The 27,084-nt window shown below is 44.4% G+C and overlaps 1 protein-coding gene across 1 annotated transcript in view; it reads left to right on the top strand.

Annotated features, from left to right (window-relative positions):
• The window catches only part of FGF2 (fibroblast growth factor 2), a 77,817-nt gene that overhangs the window by 27,998 nt on the left and 22,735 nt on the right, over positions 1-27,084 (top strand). Inside the window, 1 exon segment of the mRNA XM_062198893.1 lies at positions 23,697-23,800. Within this exon segment, the coding sequence (XP_062054877.1) occupies positions 23,697-23,800 (104 nt within the window).

Genomic DNA, 27,084 nt, shown 5'->3' with positions numbered 1-27,084 from the left:
GAATGTGGGAGGGGCCAGACAAGATGTAAGTATCAAGAGGTGTGGGTCATTGGAAGCCCCAAGTCTCCAGTTTCAAAATCCTTGCTGTCTGGAAACCTCTTGCTGTGATGTCCTTCTATCAGCTGGAACCTAACTTCACTTCCAATCAAATAGCTAATTGACTGTTCTCTTTGATCATGGAACTGGTGCTGATCATTAACTGGATATCTTCATTTTATCAGCTTTCCATCCAAATCATTCCATATTAGTTTTCATATTTCAAATTTGAAGACCTGAGCATACTTACCACTTTTTTGTCACAATCCAGACTTCATGAAACCCTGGCATTACTTCCTGTTGTCCATCCTTGCTGTGCAAGGGGCCTCATCCTTATTTTTCTTACACAGGAACAACTGCAATAGCCTTCCGGTGCTACATCTTTAAACACTTCCTAGACACCTTCAGTGTTTGACATTTCTTTTCAAGAACATGTAGTAGGTTTATAGTTATGATTGCATTAAACCTAACTGTCATCATTTACCTTACCCAACTCCATTTATATGACTTGTGATTTTTCACTATTTTACATCATCTACCCTCCAGAATCAGGAAATGAAGAAGGAAATTATTTAATGAGAGTTTGAGTTCATCTATATTATTGTATTAGTCCACTTGTCATTACTTTAAAAATGCCCAAGCAGAGCTTCTCAGAAAGAAAGGCTTTATTTCATCTTACAGTTTGGAGGTTACAGTTCAGGACCCGGTGACCTATAGTCTGGTTGGTAGAAGCTGGTCACAGTGGGCATGGAGGAACAAACATGATGGGCCAGGAAGCAGAGAAAGAGAATGCCTAGGCCAAACTTGAACTCAAAATATTCAACCCTCTTGTGAGAACCATCCTCCAAGGGGCATGACCCCTGTGACGTAAATACCTCTCTCCACACTCACCTCTCAGATGCCATAATTAGGTCAAGTCTCTACCGTTAATCTATCAACCATTAAGAAATGGGAGTTGGGGCCAGTGTTGTGGCATAGTGGGTTAGGTTGCTGCCTATGGCACTGACATCCCAGATGGACAATGATTGGAGTCCTGGTTGTTCCACTTCCAATCCAGATCCCTGCTAATGTGCCTGGGAAAGCAGCAGAGGGTGAACCACATGCTTAGGTCCCTGCCATCCACGTGGGTGAGTTGGTTGGAGTTCCAGGTTCCTGACGTCAGCCTGGTTCATTGTGGCCATTGTAGCCATTTGGGGAGTAAACCAGTGGATGAAAAATCTCTCCCTTTCTCTTTGTAGCTGTCTTTTTTTTTTTTTTTTTTTTTTTTTTGACAGGCAGAGTGGATAGTGAGAGAGAGAGAGAGACAGAGAGAAAGGTCTTCCTTTTTGCCGTTCGTTCACCCTCCAATGGCCGCTGCGGCCGGCGCATCTCGCTGATCTGAAGCCAGGAGCCAGGAGCTTCTCCTGGTCTCCCATGCGGGTGCAGGGCCCAAGCACTTGGGCCATCCTCCACTGCCTTCCAGGGCCATAGCAGAGAGCTGGCCTGGAAGAGGGGCAACTGGGATAGAATCCGGCGCCCCAACTGGGACTAGAACCCGGTGTGCCGGCGCCTCAAGGCAGTGGATTAGCCTGTTAAGCCACAGTGCTGGCCTGTAGCTGCCTTTAAAATGAATAATCTTTTTTTTTTTTTTTTTTTTAAGATTTATTTATGGGGCTGGCGCCATGGCTCACTTGGTTAATCCTCTGCCTGCCGTGCTGCCATCCCATATGGGTGCTAGGTTCCAGTCCCGGTTGCTCCTCTTCCAGTCCAGCTCTCTGCTGTGGCCCGGGAAGGCAGTGAAGGATGATCCAAGTGCTTGGGCCCCTGCACCCACATGAGAGACCAGGAGGAAGCACCTGGCTCCTGGCTTCGGATTGGTGTAGCTCCGGCTGTAGCGGCCATTTCGGGGGTGAACCAATGGAAGGAAGACCTTTCTCTCTGTCTCTGTCTATCTCTATCTGTCAGATAAATAAACATTTATTTATTTATTTGAAAGAGTTTGAGGAGAGGCAGAGAGAGAGAGAGAGAGAGGTCTTCGATCCGATGGTTCACTCCCCAATTGGCCGCAACGGTCAGAGCCATGCCGATCTGAAGCCAGGAGCTTCTTCCGGGTCTCCCACACAGGTGCAGGGGCCCAAGGACTTGGGCCATCTTCTACTGCTTTTCCATGCCAAAGCAGAGAGATGGATTGGAAGTGGAGCAGCCGGGTCTTGAACTTGCATCCATATGGGATGCCAGCATTTCAGGCCAGAGTTAACCCACTGCACCATAGCACTGGCTCCATCAAATGAATAATCTTAAAAGACATCAACATTTAAACAGCAGCTTGAGTTTTGAGGAAACAAGTCATACTCTACCCATAACAGTTATAAACCTCCTAGAACAGAGAGGCGAACAGAGGAAGTGATATGGAAACAGAGTAAAAACCCTGAAGATAAGGTGTCAGGAGGAGTGTGGTTGATTTGTGGCATGGTAGGTAAGCTACCACCTGCAATGCTGGCATCCCATGTGGATACTGGTTCATGTCCTCGCTGCTCCACTTCCATTCCAGCTCCCTTCTAATGGCCTGGGAAAAGCAGCAGAGGATAGCCAAGAGTTTTGGCCCTGCCATCCATGTGGCTTTGGCCTGGTTCAACCATGGCCGTTGTGGCCATCTGGGAGTGAAGCAGTGGAGGGAAGATCTCTCTGTTTCTCCCTCTCTCTCTCTGTAACTCTGACTTTCAAACAAATATCTTTTTAAAACTATCAAGAAGAAAGGATTTTGTTGTTGTTATTTGTACTTTTGAGAATTAGGAAGGAGGAAACCAGGAGTCTTGAAACATTTCAGATTAGAATTTTGGTCCCTTTTAATGGAATTCTTAATGTTAAGAATCTTGGGTTGTAGGGCTGGTGTGTGTAGCAGATAAAAGCCACTACTTGTGGCGCTGGTATCACATATGGGCGTTGGTTCAAGTCCCTGTTGCTCCTCTTCCAATCCAGCTCTCTGCTAATGTGTCTGGGAAAGCAGTGGAAGATGGCCCAAATGTTTTGTCCCTGCACCTGCATGGGAGACTCAGAGGAAGCTCCTGGCTTCAAGTAGGCCCACCTCAGGCCATTGTGACCATTTAGGGAGTGAACCAGAGGATGGAAGATTCTCTTTCTCTCTCTTTCTCTCTCTCTAGTGTGTGTATATATATATATATATATATATATATATATATATATATCTTTGCCTTTAATATAAATAAATCCTAAAAACTCTCAGGTTATCATTTGTTCATGGCACTACTGGCTAACTTGGATAATGCACCCATACTCACCGGATCTCTTTGTAGTTATCATTGCTAGGTGGAATGGTACCAGGGCCTGCATACTGCTGTGCTTGGCACATGAGTCTTCATGAATGTTTGTTGGATGAGGAATCTAAGCAAAGCTTGGTTAATTTCATACCATTTGTAATGGCAGAATCAAAAAGATGAACGTTCTTAGGCATTAAATGGAGGGGGATATAGAATGCGGTTTCATGAATTATCTTCACCATTAAAAATAGACACTTGTTGGGTACTCTGTGTGGGTACTGTGGATGCCGAGACTCCTGGGATGAGTGAAGGCTTAGCTGGTTGCATGGCACCATGAGAGTACCTATTTTCCTATTTCTTTTGCAGATGGAGCATGTAAAATGTGCTAGATACGTGGGAGAGGAAGGCCATGATATCTTCTTTTTTAGACCTGCAAACCTTTTGGATTAGATACAGTTTTTTAGTAGAGGGTGTTTCAAGAGCAGCTTCCTGTTCACATGAAGAAATAATCTTTTTTTTTTTTATTTATTTATTGGAAAGGTAGAGTTACAGAGACAGAGAGAAAGGCCTTCCATCCACTGGCTCACTCCCCAAATGGCTGCAACACTTGGAGCTGGGCCGATCTGAAGCCAGGAGCCAGGGGCTTCTTCTGGGTCTCCCAAGTGGGTGCAGGGGCCCAAGCACTTGGTCCATCTTCTTCTGCTTTCCTAGGCCATTAGCAGGGGGCTGGATCAGAAGAAGAGCACCAGGGACTTGAACTGGTGCCCATATGGGATGCCAGCACCACAGGTAGAAGCTTTGCCCACTATGCCACAGCGCCAGCCCCAGAAATAATCTTTGTAGTGAGAAGCATAGAAAGGTCTTAACCTATGGAATTTTACCAAGCAGTTATTTGTTGTTATTTCCACAGGCATAGTGTTTCTGTGAAGCCAGTGATGGGACGGAACTCAGTAGTCGAAGTGATGTGAGGGCTATTAAATATTTTTGGGGAAGACTCTCCTCTACCCCACTGGCATCCAGCAGGCATTGCAGCTGAGCTGTCTCTAAGAATCGGCTCTGGGGTGGTCCACCTGCCAGCTCCCACTCCAGGGCAGCCGCGTTCTTGGTGAGGAGGCCCTGCTCTTCTTTTTACTGTGGTCCTGTCTTATTCCTTTACATTTCAGCGCAGCTAACGAAGGGGCCCCACTTCTTACTGGAACTCTCAGGAAAGGCGCTGCTTCCAGCTTCCTGCTCCGTCCGCCCGGCGTGTGTCCCGCAGGGGGTGCGGGACGAATTTTCCTTGCGAGGGCCTCCTCAGAAGTTTTGGAGATGGGCCTCGGGCTCTTGGCTGGAAGCGGCGTTTTCCAAAGCGGAGGTTGCAGAAATGCTCGTTCGTGACTGAGCGACGTGCTGCCCGCGCTGTTTTCATGAGAGTCAAAGAAAACTCTCTTGTCTCAAGCCTGCTGGGAAAAGTGTTTTCCTAATGATTTTCCCAGTCAAACAGAATGACTGTGTGGGAGAGAGTAGCTAAAAAACTGGGACGCACTGGGCAGCTTCCCTTCCCCACCCCGTGCCCCTACTTGCCTTCCCCCCCCAAACTCCTCCTCCCCTGGGCACACACATGCTGCTCTGTTTTCTGTTCTGGAGCTGCCTGAATTGTGTGATTTTTGTAGCTGACTGTGAACTCTTCAATCCAGAAAGACGTGCCAGGAACACAAACAGCCCCAGCTAATTGGCATTCACCCCTCAGGGAGGTGCGGGGCCAGCCAAGCGGGTTGCATTATCTCTGGGGTACTTACGTTGAGAAAAATCTCAGGTTCTGAAATCATCCAAGAAGCATTTCGTAAAGGAAGGAAGAGTTGCCAAGAGAAGGCTGGAATCACGAAGGGCTCCATCTCAGAGAAGTTGGATTGGTTGCAGAAGTACTTGCTTGAGGCAGCTGTATTTTTGGTTATTTTTTTTCTGAGTTGCTTATGATTCCAGGGTACTCTAGGCAGGCTAATGGATGCCAACACAAGGATTTCAGCTTGGTGATCCACAAGCTGAATTCCAGTAACTGACTTGTGTGTGCATGTGTCTGTGTTACGTTTTAAAAAAATGTATGTGAAAGGCTGAGTGACAGATGAGGGGAGAGACAGACAGATGGGGAGAGAAAAAGAAACTTCCATCTGCTGGCTCACTCCTAAAATGGCTGGCCCTAGGTCGAAGCCTGGAGCCGAGAACTCTATCCTGCATGGCAGGTGTCCTAGTACTTGGGCCATCTTCTATTGTTTTAGCGTTAGCAGGGAGCTGGATGGGAAGCAGAGCAGCCAGGGCTCAACCTGGCATCCTGATATGGGAGATGGCATTTCAAGCAGCAACTTAACCTACTGCACCACAGCGCCGGTCCTCAGAGCTTTTAAAAGCTTGCCCAGCACTGAGTGGTGGGGATATGCCTTCTGCAGTTTGTCACAGCCCTCCTTGTTTCTTACCACCCAGATGCTTTGTTCTTATGTAACCTGCATGGTTCCTGTAGGCCTTGGAGTTAGTTATACAGTTTTCCAATGTAGCCCCTGCACAAGCATAGCTTCTCCATTGTCAGCATTCCCCCTGGAGTGGTATGTTTGTCACAACTGATGAGCCTACGCTGATACATCGTCATCACCCAAAGTTCACAGTTTACATTAGGGTGGCCCTAGGTGTTGTGTGTTGTATGGATTTGGACGACTGTATAATGACATATCCACCATTGTAGTTTCATACAGAGTAGTTTTACTGCCCTGGAATTCCTGTCCTTTGTGCTGCTCTTCCTTCATCCTCTACCTGTTTATCCCCTCTCAGCCCTGGCAGCCATTTTGCACAGTTTTGCCTATTCCAGAATGTTGTATCATTGGAATTACACAATATATACCCTTTATAGAGTGGCTTCTCTCACTTGAATTTACTTCCGTGTCTTTTCACAGGTTGACAGCTCATTTCTTTGTAGTGCTAAGTCGTTTCCATTGTGTGGAGGTGCCATTCTGTGTATCTATTCACCTACTGAAGGGTGTCTTGGTTGTGTCCAGGTTTGAGCAGTTATGAATAAAGTTGACATACTCATTTGGATGTGGTATGCAGACTTTTTTGTGTGGACATAAATTTTTAACTCCTTTGGGGTGCTACCCCAATTATTTTTTAAGATTTATTTATTTATTTGAAGGCAGAGTTAGAGAAGGGGAGACAGAGATCCATCTTCGAAGGATTTGTTGGTTCACTCTCCAAATTGTTGCAATGACTGGGCTGGGCCGGGCTGAAGCTAGGAGCTGCTTCTGGGTCTCCCACGTGGGTGTAGGGGCCAAAGCACTTGGGCCTTCCTCTACTGCTTTTCCAGGCTCATTAGCAGGGAGCTGGATCGGAAGTGGAGCAGCCGAGACTTGAACTGGAGCCCAAATGGCATGCTGGCGCCACAGGCCATGGCTTTAACTCACTGCACTACAGTGCCGGCCCCTACCCCAGTTTTAGTACAGTTATTTGCATAGTGTTCTTTGAATGCTGAATTCCATTTATGCCAAGTGACACACCAAGGGGATGATAAGGTAGCTAGAGGAATTTATTTGTATCATAGAACTAAAATTTAGAGATATAAGCAGTTGATTTTCTTGATACTGTTTCTCAGCTTATAGCAATTGCCAGCCCCGACTGAAGGCCTGACTTCCAAGTTTGTTGCATGTTAGAATAGTGACTTCCTCAAGGCCTGTCTGCATTGTTCTCTCAGGAAACAGAGCAGCTCTCCTGAAGGCTGGGCTTCCACTTCGGGCTGAGTAAGGCCTCTGATAGGAGACTGTTCTTGCAGTGCCGATGACCGTCTCCGGGGCTCAGGAGCTTCCCGTCAGTAAACGCTGCAGGAACTGCAAAGAAAACTCAAACAGTCAACGTTTTGGGTATACCAGAGCAGGTCTTGGAATTATTTTACAAGTGAAAAATATGAAAATTTGTAGACATTCAGCTCTGAGACTCTTTTAAAAGATTTATTTATTTATTTATTTATTTGAGAGGAGAGGCTGAGAGAGAGAGAGCGAGAGAGAGGTCTACCATCCGATGGTTCACTCCCCCAGTTGGCTGCAATGGCCGGAGCCGCGCCAATCCAAAGCCAGGAACCAGGAGCCTCTTCTGGGTCTCTCACATGGGTGTAGGAGCTCAAGGACTTGTGCCATCAGAGCAGAGAGCTGGAAAGGAAGTGGAGCAGCCAGGTCTCGAACCGGCACCCATATGGGATGTCGGTGTTTCAGGCCAGGGCGTTAACCCACTGTGCCACAGCGCCAGCCCCTCTGAGACTTTTTTTTTTAATGATTATTTATTTATTTATTTGAGAGATAGAGTTAGAGAGAGAGAGACTCACTCCATCTCTCCATCTGCTGGTTCACTCCCCAAATGGCCCCAATGGCTAGAGCTTGGCTGATTTGAAGCCAGGAGCTTTTTCTGGGTCTCCCACGTGGGTGCAGTGGCCCAAGCACTTGGGCCATCCTCTACTGCTTTCCTAGGCTATTAACAGGGAGCTGCATCAGAAGTGGATCAGCTGGGCTCCAACTGAGGCCCATGTGGGTTGCTGGCGCCTCTGGTGGAGGCTTAACGTACTATGCCACAACGCTTACCCCAGCTCTCTGAGACAAAAATAACCCCCTCCCATCTTCTACTTTGTAAAGTGGCAAAAAACAGGTAGAAAAGGTGTTTTTGAGCTTCATGCTTCTTGTCCCTGCCTCTGTCCCTGCATCCTTCGCTCTCAGTAAAAGAATTCAAAGACTATGGAAAATCAAGAATGGAAGAAATTAAGAACCAGGGTTGCAGGATAGCCCACAGACCACAGGATAAGGCTGTCAATAACAGGTTTTGATAAATAGAATAAACCTCCAGAAAATAATTTTCAAATGAGTTTTCTCTGAATTATTCCTTATATTTTCCATGAGTATTAGAGTACAATCATTAGCATCACCTGAAACTTCTCAAGTCATTTTGGTATCCCATTATGTTTTATTAAGATGCATTTGTTTGGCCTTAAGAAACTGCCATATGTTGTACACTTGGGGCTGGTGCTGTGGTGTAGCTGGTAAAGCTGCAATGCTTTACCATTCTATATGTATCCTATATGGGTGCTGGTTCATGTCTTGGCTGCTCCACTTCTGATCCATCTTCCTGTTAATGGCCTGGGAAAGCAGTGAAAAATGGCCCAAGTGTTTGGACCCCTGCTACCCATGTAGGAGAAGCTCCTGGCTTTGGACTGGCTGAGCTTTGGTCATTGCGGCCATTTAGGGTGTGCTTCAATAGATGGAGGATATCTCCCTCTCTTCCCTTTGGCCCCATGTAGCTCAGATTTTCAAATAAATAAATAAATCTTAAAAAAAATTATGTGAACTCCACAAGAGCAGACTGGTTTCCTGTCAGTGCTGAATCCCATGTACTTGAATAGGGCCTTGCTTAAGTCATCAATCAACTATGAGTTGTGAAATGAAAAAAATCTAAATTCACTGGAGACTAAGTATTTAGGCTGTGGGCTGTTCTGCCCCTGGGTTCCCAATCTACTGTGGAAACTGAAGTTACAATAAAAACAATATCTAAAGCAATCAATGGTCTTTACATTAGTTTTTCTTTTCTTTTTTTAAAGATACACTTTATTTATTTGAAAGAGAAAGGGTGAGGCAGAGGGATCTTCCATCTACTGGTTCACTCCCCAGATGACTACAACAGCCAGAGATGGGCTAGACTGAAGCCAGAAGCTTCCTCTTGGTCTTCCATGTGGGTACAGGGGCCCAAGCACTTGGGCCATCTTCTGTTGGTTTTTTCCAGGCACATTAGCAGGGGGCTGGATTGAAAGAAGAGCACTGGGGACTCTAACCTGTGGCCATATGGGCTGTCAGTGTCATAAGTGGCAGCTTAACCCACTGCCACAACACTGCCCCACCCCCCCATTAGTTTTTCTTAGAGAGATCTTCCATATGGTGATTCACTCCGCAAAAGGCCATAGTAGCTAGGACTGGGCCAGGCTGAAGCCTGGAGCCTAGAACTCCATCCATGTCTCCCACGTGGGTGGCAGGGACTCAAATACTTGAATCATCATATGCTGCCTTCCCAGGGTGTACATTAGCGGAAGATGGATTGAAAGTGGAGCCAGGTCTTGAACCAGGCTCTTGATAGGGGCTGTAGTCATCTCAAGTGAGGTCTACCTTGTTGTGCCAAATGCCTGCCCTTTCTTTACATTATTTAGTTTTTTTCCTCAAATAACTTTGTAGATCTCAAAGCATAGATTTAAAATATTACTTATTAAGAAGCAGAGATTTGGGACTACTTGGCTGACATTTTAACTTTATCTTGAGTAGTTGTAGCTTCATTCATACACAGTTGTAAGAAACAGTATAGATTCCCTGATGGCCCGTACCCAGTTTTCCCCATTGTAACATCTTGCAAACCTAGAGTGCAATCTCTTCACAGCCATGGTCCTGTCACTCACGAGACAGAACATTTGTATCATCACAAGGGCCCTTCAGGTTGCCCTCTAATAGCTTCCCTCCCTCTCCCAGCCCCACCTTTGGGAATTAGCATTCTGCACCCCATTTATGTCATTTTGTGAGAAACTTTTGTGTAGAAATGTTTTAGAAATATTTCTCCAACAGTTGGCCTCTGGGAAGAAAAGACCACGTAAGACGCAAAGGGTCGATGGCTTTTGTGGTAGAAGGCAGGCATTTCTTTATAAGTGCCTGTGCTTGATGTTGCCTTGTGACAGTGTGTGCTTCTGAAGTCCAGGTTCCTGCAACCATTCTTGACAGGAAGTGCCCCTGGACTTTTCCTGCCTGTACCTACACTGCATGCACAAAGCAGGCTGAGAAGAGCCTGATTGGCAGAGGCTCTGTGCCCTCTCCCTGATCCTAGTCGAGCCAGGACCAGACTGCTGGCTGTGGAACACGCGAGGGAAGGGGAGTTCGGCATCAGCTGGTCGTGACCACTGATGAGCACTGGGGCTTTGAGCCCCGTTCCTTTCTGTCTCTGAAGCTTCTCTTTGCTGTTGTGCAGTCCTGCTTTCTTCCTTTTTTAACGATTGATTGATTCATTTGAAAGGCAGAGATGCAAGAGAGAAGTGGGAGAGAGAGAGAGAGATCAATCGATCGATTGATCTTCCATCCACTAGTGCACTCCCCAAATGGTGACAGTGGCTTGGACTGGGTCTCCCACGTGGGTGCAGGGGTCCAAGCACTTGGTCCATCTTCCACCACTTTCTCAGGTGCATTAGCAGGGAGCTGGATTAGAAGTTGAGCAGCTGGGACTTTGTCTGGCACCCATATTGGATGCCAGTGTGGCAGGCAGTGGCTTTATCCCTTACCACAATGCCAGCCCCACTGCATAAATTAAATGTAGGAATTATAAGTCAAATAACTACGGCAAGAGAATTGGCATTGGTATCTATTTAAAATATATTTATTATATTTTATTTGAAAGGTAGATTATATGTATGTGTATTTTTAAAAAGACATTTATTTGAAAGGCAGAGTGACACAGAGAGAAGGGAGCAGGGGAACAGGTATCTTCCATTCCCAAAATGACTGCAATTGCCAGGGCTGGGCCCAGGCCAAAGCCAGGAGCTTGGAACTCCAGTGGGGTCTTCCACAGGAATGCAGGGGCCCAAGTACTTGGGCCATATTCTGCTGCCTTCCCAGGTGCATTAGTGGGAACCTGGATGGGAAGTGGAACAGCCAGGACTTGAACTGGTGCTCCAACATGGATGCCAGCATTGGAGGCCATGGCTTAACCTGTTGTGTCACAATGCCAGCCCAAGTTTAATGTCTTTAAAAATTGATGGAAGAAAGAGGAGCCCGAGTTATAATGTTCCTTTACTATTCTTTAGGAGTTAGCCCCTCAGGCATCTTGCTGAGCTTTCTAACTATAAGCAGGGCTTGGGATAACACTTATACTTCATGGCTGGATAGTAACACCAAGTAGATGGGTGCCTTTGTGAGAGAGAGCATGAAATGGGTGTGGAGGGAAGGTGAGACTCAGGATGGCATTACATGGGGCTGGCACTGTGCCGTAGTAAGCTAAGCCTCTGCCTGCGGCTCCAGTATCCCATATGGGCTCTGGTTCATGTCCCAGCTATTCATCTTCTGATCCAGCTCACTGGTTGTGGCCTGGGCAGGCAGTAGAAGATGGCCCAAAGGCTTGGGACCCTGTACCCACAGGCGAGACCCATAGGAAGCGCCTGGCTTCGGATTGGCTCAGCTCCAGCCATTGCAGCCATTTGGGGAGTGAACCAGCATATGGAAGACCTTTTTCTCTTTCTGTCTGTGACTCTCTGAAGTAAATAAATAAATTCTTTTTTTTTTAAAGATGGTATTACTATGGTTTGCTGTCATATACTTACCCTATCGGTTCCCTACTAATTTCTCCTGTCCTTATTCAGTTGTCATTGCTTCCAGGAAACCCCTAATCTTCAGACCTGGGCTGCTTGTACCCTCTGAGTACACTCAAGGTAGCTTGTGTATATATTTCTCTCATGACATTTAAGGTATTGATCTTCAAAAAAACAACTTTAAAAACTTATTTTCATTTTATTTGAAAGACAGAAGGAAAGGGGGAGAGGGAGAGGGACAGACAGAGAGGAAGATCTTCATCTGCTGATTGATTTTCGGCAGCAACCAGGGCTGGCCCATGCCAAAGCCAGGAGCCCATGTAGGCGGCAGGGATCCAAGCTGAGCCATCACCTGCTCCCTCCCACGGTGTGTGTGAGCGGGGAACTGGATTCATAGTGGAATACCCATCACTCAAATCAGGCACTATGATATCGGGTGCAGGTGTCCCAAGCAACAACATAACCGCTGTGACAAATGCCCACATTCACAGTATCGACCTTGTTTCTCTGCATAATATAAAGCCCTCGTCCCCTCAGCGACGTATGTTCTTCAAGGTTAAAGGCCAATGCTCCATTTGCCTCTGTACTTCCTGTGGGCTAACCCAGCACCTGACACTTAGCTGCTTTTAATAAATGCTTATTGAGCAGGTGCTGTGGCTCAACAGGCTAATCCTCTGCCTTGCGGCGCCAGCACACTGGGTTCTAGCCCTGGTAGGGGCTCCGGATTCTGTCCCGGTTGCCCCTCTTCCAGGCCAGCTCTCTGCTATGGCCCAGGAGTGCAGTGGAGGATGGCCCAAGTGCTTGGGCCCTGCACCCGCATGGGAGACCAGGAGAAGCACCTGGCTCCTGGCTCGGATCAGCGCGATGCGTCGGCCGCAGCAGCCATTGGAGGGTGAACCAGCGGCAAAAAGGAAGACCTTTCTCTCTGTCTCTCTCTCTCACTGTCCACTCTGCCTGTCAAAATAAATAAATAAATAAATAAATGCTTATTGGATGAGTGAATGACTGTATTCACCATTCTCAGACACACTGACTTGACTGCTTCCAAAGCCATATTCTTTTACCAGGGACAGACCTCTCTAGGGGTCAGCTTCCTTAATTATTAAATGGCAGCATGCACTGGAAGATCCTTTGCAGTGCTGATAAACTGATATTTTCAGATTCTAATATTTGAGTGTATTCAGAAGAAAACCATGTAGATTTTATAGGAAATTCCAAAGTAATAGTTTCAAAATATTTTGACTAATGGTGGTAACACAGAAATAATAATTTGGTTTTGGTTATATTGTTGCTGTCTAATTTTCTGAGAACTTGAGCATTTGAGTGGTTTACTTATGGTGATCAGAGTTCTGTTCCCTTGCTTACATGTCTAAATCATTTTAGGACTGTGTTAATTCTCCCTTTTGATGATTTTCGAGCACTTGTTTACCCTGGATATTGTACATGTGACTGAAGATGTTAATTGTATAATGATAGGACTAAGTGACCACTGAGATTTTTACGTAATGTTAATATTCTTTAATTTTGTGGTTTATAGCTTTTATTTTTATGTTATAACAACAAAAGCTGAGATTTAAGCTTGGGTAACAAAATATTTATTTTTCCAAATCCAGCTCTTCCTGGATTAGTATCAGCATTAGAAAGCCAGCAGCGAGCTGTGTTTATCAAAGTAGTTGACTTCCATGCATCCAAAACCTGGCTCTGGTAGCTAGTCTCCAGCTTGTTGAAACTGCCTGGGTAAAGTCAAAGTCTGAAGTCCAATTTAGAAAGGTCTTTTAGTATAGTCTTTTTTTTTTTTAAATTTAAAAACCTTTAACAGTGTGAAATAGAACATAGGCACAGGAAACCACAGGAAACAAATCTACTTTATAAAGACTTAGGTGGACATTGTTGTAACTGTCACTCAGCTCAGCTTTGCTCATCAACCACACGCTTCTCTCTGCCTTGGACCTTATGGATAGCTCCCCCTCCCCAGTAAAAGTGTACAGACTTGTATTTCAATCGCTTAGTTTCCTTAGTCGTTCCATCACACAATCAGGCATCAAATATTCTGCTTTAGTTTTGCCTTTTAAAATATCTGAGTTTTTAACCCTTTTACTCAGGTCTTCCTCCCATTGTTCTTCCCCCTTGTGGTTGGAGTTGAGCACACTGGAGCAGTGACCTGTGGATCTGTCCACCGTGGGCTTCACCGGCGGCTCCAGCTCTCAAGGCCTTGGCCATTTAGAACAAGTGTGGCTGTTTCATGCCTCAGTCCCAAACGTGGCTGTGCCTGGACTAGCATTCCTCCTGCTTCTCCTTAACCTCCGTCTTGCACATGTGACTATCTCCCATTATCTTTCTAGTCTTTTTTAAAAAAATTTTTTTTATTTTTTGACAGAGTGGACAGAGAGAGAGATAGAGAGAAAGGTCTTCCTTATGCCGTTGGTTCACCCTCCAATGGCCACCGCGGCTGGCACACTGCGGCTGGCGCACCGCGCTGATCCGAAGGCAGGAGCCAGGTGCTTCTCCTGGTCTCCCGTGGGGTGCAGGGCCCAAGCACTTGGGCCATCCTCCACTGCCTTCCCGGGCCATAGCAGAGAGCTGGCCTGGAAGAGGGGCAACCGGGACAGAATCCGGCGCCCCGACCGGGACTAGAACCCAGTGTGCCGGTGCCACAAGGCGGAGGATTAGCCTGTTGAGCCGTGGCGCCGGCTTATCTTTCTAGTCTTAACTGGTGGTGGTTCCTCCTAGAAATACCCTGACTCACATCTCATAACGGATGGGTCATTTTCTGTATTTTCTTAGTTCCTTTATAAAACTAGTGTGACACCCGTCACGTGGCTGCAGTTTTTGCTCTCTTAAGACCAGTGCATTAACAACAACAACAACAACAACAACAACAACAACAAAAAGCCAGTGCCGCGGCTCACTAGGCTAATCCTCCGCCTGCGGCGCCAGCACACCGGGTTCTAGTCCTGGTCAGGGCCCCGGATTCTGTCCCGGTTGCCCCTCTTCCAGGCCAGCTCTCTGCTGTGGCCCAGGAAGGCAGTGGAGGATGGCCCAAGTGCTTGGGCCCTGCACCCGCATGGGAGACCAGGAGATGCACCTGGCTCCTGGCTTCGGATCGGTGCGGTGCGCCGGCCGCAGCAGCTGTTGGAGGGTGAACCAACAGCAAAGGAAGACCTTTCTCTCTGTCTCTCTCTCTCTCACTGTCCACTCTGCCTGTCAAAACAAAACAAAACAAAACAAAACAAAACAAAAAAGACACATGCAAGCACATGGATAGACGCATCACTGTTTCTTTAGGGCTGAGAATTGCAGCAGTGTCGTAAACTGCAGAAAAGGGAATATCTGTTTTTTATCGGAAGCTTTTATTTGATAAATATAAATTTCATAAGTACAACTTTTGGATTGTAGCACTTCTTCCCCCCATACCTGCCCTCCCACCTCCAAACCATCCCACCTCCTCCCTCTCCCATCCCATTCTTCATTAAGATTCATTTTTAATTATCTTTATATACAGAAGATCAACTCTATACTAAGTAGAGATTTTCACAGTTTGCACCCACACAGAAACACGAAGTATAAAGTACTGTTTGAAGACTAGTTTTACCATTAATTCTAATAGTACAACACATTAAGGACAGACGTCCTACATGGGGAGCAGGTGCACAGTGATGCCTGTTGTTGATTTAACAATTGACACTCTTATTTATGACATCAGTAATCACCCGAGGCTCCTGTCATGAGCTGCCAAGGCTATGGAAGCCTCTCGAGTCCACAAACTCCTACATTATTTAGGCAGGGCCATAACCAAAGTGGAAGTTCTCTCCTCTCTTCAGAGAAAGGTACCTTCTTCTTTGATGGCCCCTTCTTTCCACTGAGATCTCAGTCACAGAGATCTTTCATTTAGGTCAATTTTTGCCAAAGTGTCTTGGCTTTGCATACCTGAAATGCTCTCATGGGCTTTTTTGCCAGATCCGAATGAAAGCACATAGCTATCACGAGATATACTTACAAGGTAGCGGGGCTACCAAGATGACACATTTAAGAGGTTATCACACTGCATCTTTTACTTTTCTCTCTGAATTTTTCACCCCCAGTTTTGGCCTCTGAGAATCTTTTTCCTGCTTTAGCATTACTGGGAGGTTAATAGTAGGAGAGTTTTTCCGAATATCCCATCTACTGTATTGACCCATCTTTGTTTTGTAGGAAGCGTTTTTCTCTAGGAAGCATTTATGAGACTACTGAGTATGTGACTCCGGGCTGTCGCTCAACCTGCAGAAGTAGAGGTTTCATTCTCTATCTGTTAGGAAGCTTGCGGTCAATGGAAGGTTCAGACAGGTGTTGCATAAAATTGCTCTGAGTGGAGGAAGCAAGAGGATAGGTACCTAGTTTTCAACTAAAGCTGTGTTCTACCTTATAGTCATGTATCAGACACTTGTTCAGTGATAAGCTTTGTGTTGTTATCATGGAGAAAATACCTTGCTTTTGTTTTCTTTTTTGATAGCTGGCTCAGAAAATTTTCAAGTGTGTTACCAGAAAGCTTGATTGAAGTATTAGAGCAGGATCTTTATATGATACAAAAACCAGGGCTTTGACATTTATTTAGGTATAAAAATAGAAGTGAGGATTTTGTTACCCACAGACACTGGGCTGAGGGGGCCTGCTCCCCTGCCCAGGCTTGGAAGGGAATGGGCCATTTCTGTTTCACACGGACCAAGTCAGCCTCCATTTTTCAGACCACGTTTTTTTGCTATATTGTTTCATTTCCTGAAATGTGTGGAAAACTCTGTTCTGGACTCTTAATGTGTAAATTGTACATAAAGCCTTTCATTTCCTGTCTTGAAGTACTTTCACATGTAGAACCATTTAAGAAGATCTGCTCCTGACCATGGCAAACTGAGTCTGTCTGCAGCTTATGCCTTTGCTGTGTCCTAAGATCTAATGACTTTTCTTACTAAGATTTTAACAAACCTCAAGTATGACTTTTCTTGTATCTTTCCTCCCCATTAACCAGCCCAATATGGAGCAGTGGCAAAAAAAGGCTCCCTTGGATGTAACTAGATTTAATTTTCACTGGACTGCACTGTCCAGTATCCTTGAGTACTGCCTGAGATTTCACACTGTGTAGAATCAGCTAAATAGGACTCCATCTGGAATGTTAACACAGTTTTATACCCTTCAAGACATTGCTACTCACAGTCGATGAACTGCCTTTGATTACCTTTTGTGCTTTTTTTTTTTTTTGGACAGGCAGAGTTAGAGAGAGAGAAAGGTCTTCCTTCTGTTGGTTAACCCCCTAAATGGCCGCTATGGCCGGTGCGCTGCGCCGCGCTGATCTGAAGCCAGGAGTCAGGTGCCTCTTCCTGGTCTCCCATGCAATGCAGGGCCCAAGCACTTGGACCATCCTCCACTGCCTTCCCAGGCCACAGCAGAGAGCTGGACAGGAAGAGGAGCAACTGGGACAGAATCCGGCTCCCCGACCGGGACTAGAACCCAGATGCCGGCGCTGCAGGCGGAGGATTAGCCTAGTGAGCCGCAGTGCTGGCCGCTTTTTTTTTTTTTTTTTTTTTAACATTGATTTATTTGAAGGGCAGAGTTACAGACAGAGGGAGAGACAGAGCAGTCTTCTATTCCCTGATTCACTTCCCTGGCTGTGACGGCTAGAGCTGGGCTGATCTGAAGCCAGGAGCTTCTTCCTGGTCTCCTGCATGGGTTCAGGGGCCCAAGGACTTGGGCCATCTTCCACTGCTTTCCCTGGCCATCAGCAGGGAGCTGGGTCAGAAGTGGAGCAGCTGGGACTTGAACAGGTACACATATGGGATGCTAGTACCGCAGGCGGAGGCTTAACCTATGCCACAGCTCTGGCCCCTACCTTTTGTGCTTTTATAACAAAACAGAACATTTTATCAGGGAAAGTTTCAAATATCTACAAAATACAGTTTGGGGAAGGCATTTGGCATCTGGGTTAAGGCAACGCATGGATGGCCACATTCTGTATTGGAGTGCCTGCATGTGAATCCTGGCTCTAGTCCAAGTACAGCTTCCTACCAGTGCGCATCCTGGGAGGCAACTGGAGATGGCTGAGGTGTTTGGGTCCTTGTCACTGACATGGGAGAGCTGGATTGAACTCTGGGCTCCTGGCTTTGGTGTGGCCTGGTAACCCACAACTTCGTTGTAGCCACGTGGGGAGTGAACCAGTACATTGGAGATCTCTGTTTCTCTGTCATTCAGATAAAGTAAGTGAATAAAAATTTAAAAACAAAAAGCAGACCAGTATAATGAACCCCGTGTACCCATCGCCTAGCTCTAGCAGTCATCACATGGCCATTTTGATTTCTTCTTTCCTTCCACTGCCTCTCTGCCCCACCCCAGCACTAGATTGTTTTGAAGTGTGTGCGGGGAACCTCATGGCATTTCATCAAATAATTGCAAGTGATTACATAAATCCTTACATAATGTGATATGCGTTAGCACATATTAGATAATGAATAGTATGTATCTCTAAAACATAAGGACTTAAAAATCACAGTTCTGTCCTTGCGTCTAAATTTTTAAAAATTTATCATTAGTTGTTAAAGACTTATGTATTTGAAAGGCAGGGAAACAAGAAGAAGGAGATGGAGGGAGGGAGGGAGGTAGGGGAGGGAGCTAGAGAGGGAGAGGGAGATCTATCTGCTGGCTCACTTCCCAAATGGCTGTAACAGCTGGAGCTGGGCCAGGCTGAAGCCAAGAGCCAAGGGCTTTACCTGGACTTCCTACATAGGTTCAGGGGTGCAAGGACTTGTGGTCATCTTCCACTGCTTTCCCAGGCACATTAGCAGGGAGCTGGAGGACTGGAACTGGCACCCTTATAGTATGCCAGTGTCACAGGTGGCGGCTTAACCTGTTGCACCACAATGCTAGCCCTGTGGATTTATTTAAATAAATAAATGAATAAGTAAAAATTTATTTGAAGGCAAAAATACAAGGAGAGAAAGAGAAAAAGAGAGGTATCTTCCATTTGCTGGTTTACTCCCCAAATAGCTACAATGGCCAGGGCTGAGATAGGCTGAAGCCAGAAGCTTCATCTGGTCTCCCACGTGGATGGCAGGGGCACAAGCACTTAGGCCATCTTTCACTGCTTTCCCAGGCCATTAGCAGGGAGCTGGACCAGATGTGGAGCAGCTGGGACATGAACTGGGCCCCATATGGGATTCCAGCATTGCAGGTAGCAGCTTAAACTGCTGTGCCATAACGCTGGCCCCTAAAATTTTTTAAATTCCCTTTGAAGCATAAAAATGCAGTTAGTGTTAACGTTTTCCTAGTGATCTTATAATTTTTTTTTTGCATAAGAGACCAATATAGCAAATTTAATAATAGCTTAAAATCTTTAACTCTTTTTGTAGATTGCCAATTGATTTGAATTGCTTTTTGTTTTTAGTAACCTCAGTTAACCATACTTTCTCTCAGTTGGTACTGTTAATACATTATTGGCTTCATCTGTTTACAGAGCCATCCCAAAGTACTGAATACAATAGAAGTGGCTGGAAAAAGTTCATAGGAACCTATAGGAGGACAGCTAAACACAGAACCAACAACACTTTAGTTTTATGAGCAGCAAATCATATATAAATATGGATGACAAAAGACTTTAAGTCGCCATGTTTAAAATTATAAACTCATCAACCAACAAGAGGCACTTGCTTACTTCACAGTATTTTTGAAAGCACCTGTAGGATTTTACAAGTATTTAACCCTTTAGGCCTCTGGGGATTTCTCATTAAGATAACTATCATGTCTAGTAACACAAAATCATTAGACTTTTTAATTCTCAAACATTTGTATTAATAGCATTTTCCATTATAGAAACTTAAAGTCTGGTACCACATCACATCTTGACAGTCCTTCTAATATAATTCAAATAGCCTGATTAGTTGGTGTCTCTATAAGATGAGAGACATAGGTCCTTCGATTTTTTCAGTTGGGCCCAAACTGGAAAAACCAAAGTCCAGGATTTACTGGAAATTTTAGAGTCCAGTCATTTCACTCCTAGGTATATACCTAAATGATGTGTACACAAATGTGCACAGCAGCTTTATCCAGATAGCCAAAAAGTGGGAGCAACCCAGATGCCCATCAGCTGAGGAGTGGATAAATCAGCTATGATCTCTGCATGTATTAGAGTCTTGGCAGTGAAGGGAATGAAGTGCTAACCCGTGCTACAACACAGGTGAGCCTTAAAAGCATCCTTCTGAGTGAAGAAAACCACTCACACAAGAGCACATTTAAAAGCTTCACTTGTATGAAGTGTACAGAATTGACAAATCTGTAGAGACGAAGTAGATAAGGGTTGCTAAGGGTTGGGGATAGTGCTGCTAGGGGTGTGGAGGGTGACGACTAAAAGGTGTGGGATGACGAAAATGTTCTAAAACTGATTGCAGTGGCTGCACAAGTCTATGAACATACTAAAAGCTATTGAAGTGTATGCATACTTTAAATGGATAAAATGTATGATATGTGAATTATATCTCCATGAGGCTATTACAGAATAAACAAGGGAACTAAAAGCACTGACAACTCAGGATTGAAGCCCTTTAAAAAGGCTATTTAAAAACGTGACTTTTGAAAAAGAGATGCTCAGGTGGAGTGGAGAGATTGGAATTATTCAAGTCCACTAGGCAAGTCAGCATAGAAGAGCTTAGCGTGCTGACAGAATGTTTTTTGAACATAGTTTTCAAATGACTGTGATGTTAACAGGAGAATGAGGTTTAAGTTTAGTGTCTGCCTAATCAAAAAACAAAACAAAAAAAGGTGAGGTTTAGTTGATTGACAGTGCCATTCATATTCTATTCTTACTGATTTATTTCTTCTCTTTTGGCAGTTTTTGCTTCAGATATATTAGAGTTCCATTGTTAGTTGCTAGACACTTAAGATTATTACGTCTTCCAATGAACCAGGCCCTCTTATCAGTATGAAACAGCCCTGTTTGTGTTTGGTTGTACAACTTGCCTTGAAATCTGCATTTGTCAGACATTAATTTAGCCATATCAGCTTTTTTTTTTTTTTTTTTTTGACAGGCAGAGTGGACAGTGAGAGAGACAGAGAGAAAGGTCTTCCTTTTGCCATTGGTTCACCCTCCAGTGGCCGCCGCGGCCAGTGCACTGTGGCCGGCGCACCACGCTGATCTGAAGGCAGGAGCCAGGTGCTTCTCCTGGTCTCCCATGGGGTGCAGGGCCCAAGCACTTGGGCCATTCTCCACTGCACTCCCTGGCCACAGCAGAGAGCTGGACTGGAAGAGGGGCAACCGGGATAGAATCTGGCGCCCCAACCCAGAGTAGAACCCCGTGTGCCGGCACCATAAGGCGGAGGATTAGCCTAGTGAGCCACAGTGCCTGCTCATATCAGCTTTCTTGAACTTAAGGTGTCACGTGTGCATTTTATATCGTTTCCCCACGATGAATTTCCATGTTTCCAGTGATTATTGAAACAAGTTGAACTTGTTTCTTTTTTCTTTTTCTTTTTGATTGATTGATTTATTTGAAAGACAGGATTGCAGAGAGGGAAAGGAGTCTTCCATCTGCTGGTTCACTCCCCAAATGGCTGCAACGGCTGGAGCTAGGCCAATCTGAAGCCAGAAGCCTGGTGCTTCTTCCAAGTCTCCCACATGGGTACAGGAACCCAAGGGCTTGGGCCATCTTCTGCTGCTTTCCCAGGCCATAGCAGAAAGCTGGATGGAAGTAGAACAGCCAGGACTCGAACTGGTGTCCATATGGGCTGCTGGCACTGCAGGTGGTGGCTTTACCCACTATGCCATAATGTCAGCCCCGATCTTGTTTTATTTATTCTATCGACTTTATACAGAAATATTTATTTTTTTAATCACCTGAGCATTTTAAAGCTAATCCCTGGTACTGTGACTCATTTTATGTGTATATTGTTCTCCAAATAGGAAAAATTTAACAAAACTACTAGGCCATTGTATTTAACAAGCCTAATTATTTCATAATCTTTCAAAAGTTGTTTTTTGTGCTCTGTTTCATTGACTACATGTAAGTACATGGGATAATTAAGATATTTTTATGTCATCAAAATAATATTGTGCTGATTTCTGAAATTTTCACGTTTCATTTTTTTATATTTTGTTCAGTAATTCTCTAGGTATATCCATAGGCTATAGGATGACCTATGAAAAATTATTTTGGAACTGGATACATTTGATAAACACTGTGTTCTTGATCCCTTTAACTCATTAAGTCCCAAATTTTCAATTCTGCGAATATTTCAATAACATACTTAATTCAAAGTTACTATGAGTGGTATATTTATGGTTCAGTTGTCTTAATAGGGCTGATAGGATGATGGGACACAGTGGGTTAAAGTAATTTGATAAAGTTCTGAAAGGTTTGGCAATAGCTACCTTGACTTAACCAAAAATTGTTTAAATTTATTTGACCACACTGTCAGTCTCTTTTTTATATAACATCTGTTAGCCGAAATACATTTGAGAAATGTTGTTCTAGGCTGGTGAATGCAGCCTCTGTGTAGCAAAATAGAAATACTTGATTTCATTATTATTTCAGTTAATTAAATAATTGTCTATATTGCATTAGAATCATTATCAAATAATACCTATTTTTTTATTTTCAATAATCTGCCTAATGTTGGTAGTGTAGTGAAATAGGTCATCTTCCTCAGAATTTTATATTTTGAAAATACTTCATCATGTAGTATAAACAAATATAAGCATATTGTTTTTCCATAAGAAAGATAATTGCTCAAGAAAAATAGCTATTCATCAGAATCTCTCTGTAAGGAAAGATAAATCATTAATATTGCACTAAAAGGGAATCTAGAAATAAGATGTGTAGAAATCAAGGAAATATAGCCCAGAAGAGAAGAATGAACAATTAGATTGTGTTTTATTTGTGAGCAATTGGCTAAATGTGGCTTTTAAAGACTTTACGATGATGACATTTGTGGACATGGTTACACATGGTTTGCATTTCTGTGTCTTCTTAAAATGTGTTCATTTTACAAACAGATAGGAACAGTTAACAGGATTTAGTGGAGGCTGCTTGCCCCAAGTAAGGAAATGATTCTCCATTCTGTGCCCCTCTTCTCACCTTGCGACATGGGAGTGACAAGGGAGCCCCTAGGCCCTGGTGCACTAGCAGATCTGCATCTTACCCTCTTGTACAGTTCAGTAGACATCTGCCCCCAGCCTTTGTCCCCGGAACCACAACAGTCCTCCAGAATGGATTAGCTGGTTGCCAGGGTATCTCTGGTCTTTACCTGAATGTACTTCCAAAGCTTGTGGAAATTTGAATTAAAAGATAAATTTATTTTTGTTCAGAATATTTTGAAATCTGTGCATTTTTCCCCATGATATCCATGAACTTTAAAAGCAGTTATTTGAGGGGCCGGTGCAGTAGTAGGCTAAGCCTCTGCCTGCTGTGCCAGCATCTCATTTGGGCGCCAGTTCATGTCCCGGCTGCTCCTTTTCTGATCCAGCTCTCTGCTATGGCCTGGGAAAGCAGTAGAAGGTGGCCCACGTCCTCGGGCCCCTGCACCCTTGTGGGAGACCCAGAAGATCCTGGTTTCGGATTAGCTCAGCTTCAGCCACTTTGGCCATTTGGAGAGTGAACCAGCAGATGGAAGACCTTTATCTCTGTTTCTCCCTTTCTCTCTCTAACTCTGCCTCTCAAATATATAACTAAAATCTTTTAAAAATTTAAATAAAAATTGTTTATGTGACAGAGAAAAACACAGAGAGTGCCCTCATTTTCTGATTCATTCCCCAAAGGCCAACAACTGAAGCTGGGCCCCAGGAACCCAGTTCAAGTCTCCTACGTGGGGGCAGGACTCAACTACTTATGTCATCACCTGGTGGCACACTCACAGAAAGTTGGGATCGGTAGTGGGACTGGAACTTGAACCCAGTCACTCTGATAGGAGATGTGGTTCATAATGCCTGCCCCCAAGAATTTAACTAATAGAATGAACCCCTGCCCTCATGAACCTTTTAAAGACTTCTTGGGTTGCATAAACACTGTGGAGATGGCTCTTTTCTCTGTGGGACTACAGAGGTAATTTTTCTCCTTTACTTACAGTCAAATTACAACTTCAAGCAGAAGAGAGAGGAGTTGTATCCATCAAAGGTGTGTGTGCAAACCGTTACCTTGCTATGAAGGAAGATGGAAGACTGCTGGCTTCTGTAAGTAATGCTGTCTTTTTTTTTTTTGTAGTTTTTTTCTGTTAGCTTTTATTACCAGCACTGACATTTATTAAATCTTTGTTAAGGATTTTTACATGTGCTAGATTATTTAATCTTCCTATTCAGCCTATAAAATAGAAAGTATTCTCATTGCTTCACAGATGAAAAACTAAACTCTTGAGAGAGTAAAGTAACCAAGAAAACACAGTTTATGGGCTGGCTCTGTGGTGTAGCAGGTTAAGCCTCCGCCTGCAGCGCCAGCATCCCACTGGTTCAAATCTTGGCTGTTCCACTTCTGCTGCTTCAAGTCTTCTTGGCTGTTCTACTTCTGATCCAGTTCCTTGCTAATAGCCTGGGAAAGCAGTGGAAGATGGCCCAAGTATTTGGGCACACCTGTGGGAGACCTGGAAGAAACTCTGGGCTCCTGGCCTTAGCCTGGTCTAGTCCTGGCCATTGCAGAGTGACAGAAGGAGAGAGAGATTTTCCATCTGCTGGTTCAATCCAAAATTTAGGGAGATTATCAATTGAGAATGGGTTTTTAACTTCGTTACAAATGCTGGCTTTGTCATTTATTAGGTTTGTGTTCTTAGGCAAATTATTCTAAGTTGGTTTTCTTACTTTTTTAAAATGTTTTGTCACAGCTGGTCAGGAGTCCTGGTTTCTTTCTACTAGTGCACACGTCCTGCCAGCTTTACCTTTATTATCATAAACAGAATTGCATACCTCCTCAGCATACACAGAGCATAGAAATTGACATGGAAAATAAAGAGGAATGAAAAATGCAGTTCCTATTTCTGTCTCATAGGGAGAGAGGTGTGTGTGGGGTGTGCAGGCATGTGTGCATACCAGAGCTGTTATACCAAAGCCCGGGACCCATTCTAGTCTCTAACTCCTCCCACAAACGGGATCTAATAGTGGTGAGAAACTGGTGTTTTGACCTATATAAATAGTTTCTGAATGAAGACTTTTGGGTTTCTGAAGATGCTGAAACAAACAAAAAAAGCATATATCAGCCATCTTAATTTCAGATTGATTATCTGACAAGGATATGTTTATGTTGACATTATCAGTTGATGCTATTTTTGCAAGATAAATAAGTTGGTGTAGTGACTCAATTTTTGATTTTGGCATTGAATCAATTTCAGAATCTTGAAGAATTGCCCGTGGGGCTAGCATTATGTCATGGCTGGTTAAGCTGTCGTCGACATCCCATATGGTTACTAGTTTGTTTCCTGGCTGCTCCACTTCCTATCCAGCTCCCTGCCAATGGCCTGGGAAAAGCAGTGAAAGATGGTCAAAGTATTTGGGTCCCTGCCACCCACATGGGAGACCTGGAGGGAGTTCCAGCCTCCTGGCTTCAGGCTGGCCCATTCCTGGCCATTGTGGCCATTTAGGGAGTGAATCAGTGGTTGGAAGATTGATCTCTTTGTCTCTCTTTCAGTCTCTCCCTTTCTCTCAGTAACTCTAACTGTAAAATAAATAAATAAATTTTTCGGAAAAAAAGCCAATAATTATATTAGATTTATACAGCTGAGTATCAGATGGTCTCTGCTGTTAATGAGTCACAATGGGGAAGCAGAATAGTATGTATCAGCTTTTGTAATCATATGTTAAAGTTTTGAGAAATTACTTTTTTTTAAAAAAAATATTTATTTGGAAGGCAGAGTTACAGAGGGGCAGAGGTGTAGGCAGTCGGGGAGAGAGAAGTCTTCCATCTTCTGGTTCACTCCCTAAATGGCAACAATGACCGGAGCTGGGCTGATCCAAAGCTAGGAGCTTCTTCTGGGTCTCTCATGCAGGTGCAGGGGCCCAAAGACTTGGGCCATCTTCCACTGCTTTCCCAGGCCATAGCAGAGAGCTGGATCGGAAGTGGAGCAGCCAGGTTTTGACCCAGCACCTGGATGGGATGCCGGTGCTGCAGGTGGTGGCTTTTACCCACTCTGTCACAGCTCTGGCCCTGAGAAATTACTTTTCAATTTTGCATGTATGTGTAGCAATAAGAAGTGCTGTGATGTATGAAAGGAAGTGATTAAACTTACCTAGAATTGAGGAAGATGTTATATAAATAGGATTTTAAACTTTTATTTATTTTTTTAAATTTATTTGAAAGGCAGACCACCTTTCATTTGCTGATTCACTTTCTAAATGCTCGCAACACCCAGGGCTGGGCCAGGCTGATGCCAGAACCCGGAACTTCATTCAGGTCTCCCATGCAGGTGGCAGAGACAAGTCACCATCGCTACTGCCTCCCAGGCTGTGAATTAGCAGGAAGCTGGAACCAAGAGCCAGCACTTAAACCTAGGCACTCCAACATGGGGGTGCAGCCATACCAAGTGTCATCTGAAGTATTTGTTTATTTGCTTATTTGAAAGGCAGTGTGACAGAGGGGGAGAGAGCGAGAGATCTTCCATCCACTGGTTCACCTCCCAGATGGCTGCAATTTAGGTCCTGAAGAAGAAGCAGTTCATCAGGTAGTTCAGGAGTATAAGGAGTAAGAATGAAGGAATGGATAATTCTGGACATAACGCATGCAAAGGCCTAGAAACAGAAAACTGCCTGGGGTTATATTCAGATGATGAGAACCTGGCGATGACAATAGGACAGAGAGCACCGCATCAAGTGCTAGCACTTGCAGTTGATTAGATTTAGGAGTGAAGTCAGACAGGCAGCAAAGATGGCTCCTAGGTTTCTGGTTTTGATGAGAAGGTAGAAAAAGGGGAAGGAGGAGAAGAGCATGTTTTAGGGAAGATAGAAAGTTTAAACTTGGATGCATTTAGTTTGAATTGTCTAAGGGAAAGCCAGGTGAAGGTGGTTACTAAGTAGCTGGGATTGTAAATCTGGAGCTTGAAGAAGAGATCTGTGTTGCTTTAGGATTTGGGTGTCATCAGTCTGTAGGCATTAGTTAATCAGCAGGATGGATGAATTTTCCTAGGTAAAAAATGTAGCTCTAAAGGACTGACAATGTGAGACTTTGACTTCGACTCTGTTGTCCTTCCTAGTAGTGTGTTGTCATATCCAGAAGTGATGTAAAATGTTGGGAATCGTACTAGAGCAATATTTCAAATATTTCATAGAACAGTTAACCAAGAAGTAATTTTGGATGATCTTGATAACTGTGGTGGAATGAACAAGAAGGGTTTCCAACCTTACCATTTTTACCTTAGAAAATGACAAAACACTGTGGCTTCTGCTATGGTGTTTGTTTCACTACCAACAGAGGGAGTGGTAGAGAAAAAAGATGCATGCAATGTTTGCTTCTGTTACAACTACCTCTGGACAATACC

The sequence above is a fragment of the Lepus europaeus genome, chromosome 8 (genome assembly GCF_033115175.1).
Source record: "Lepus europaeus isolate LE1 chromosome 8, mLepTim1.pri, whole genome shotgun sequence".
NCBI classification, from domain to species: Eukaryota; Metazoa; Chordata; class Mammalia; order Lagomorpha; family Leporidae; genus Lepus; species Lepus europaeus.
Note: the sequence above shows the minus strand (reverse complement) of the source record. Positions and strands in the feature narration are given on the sequence as shown.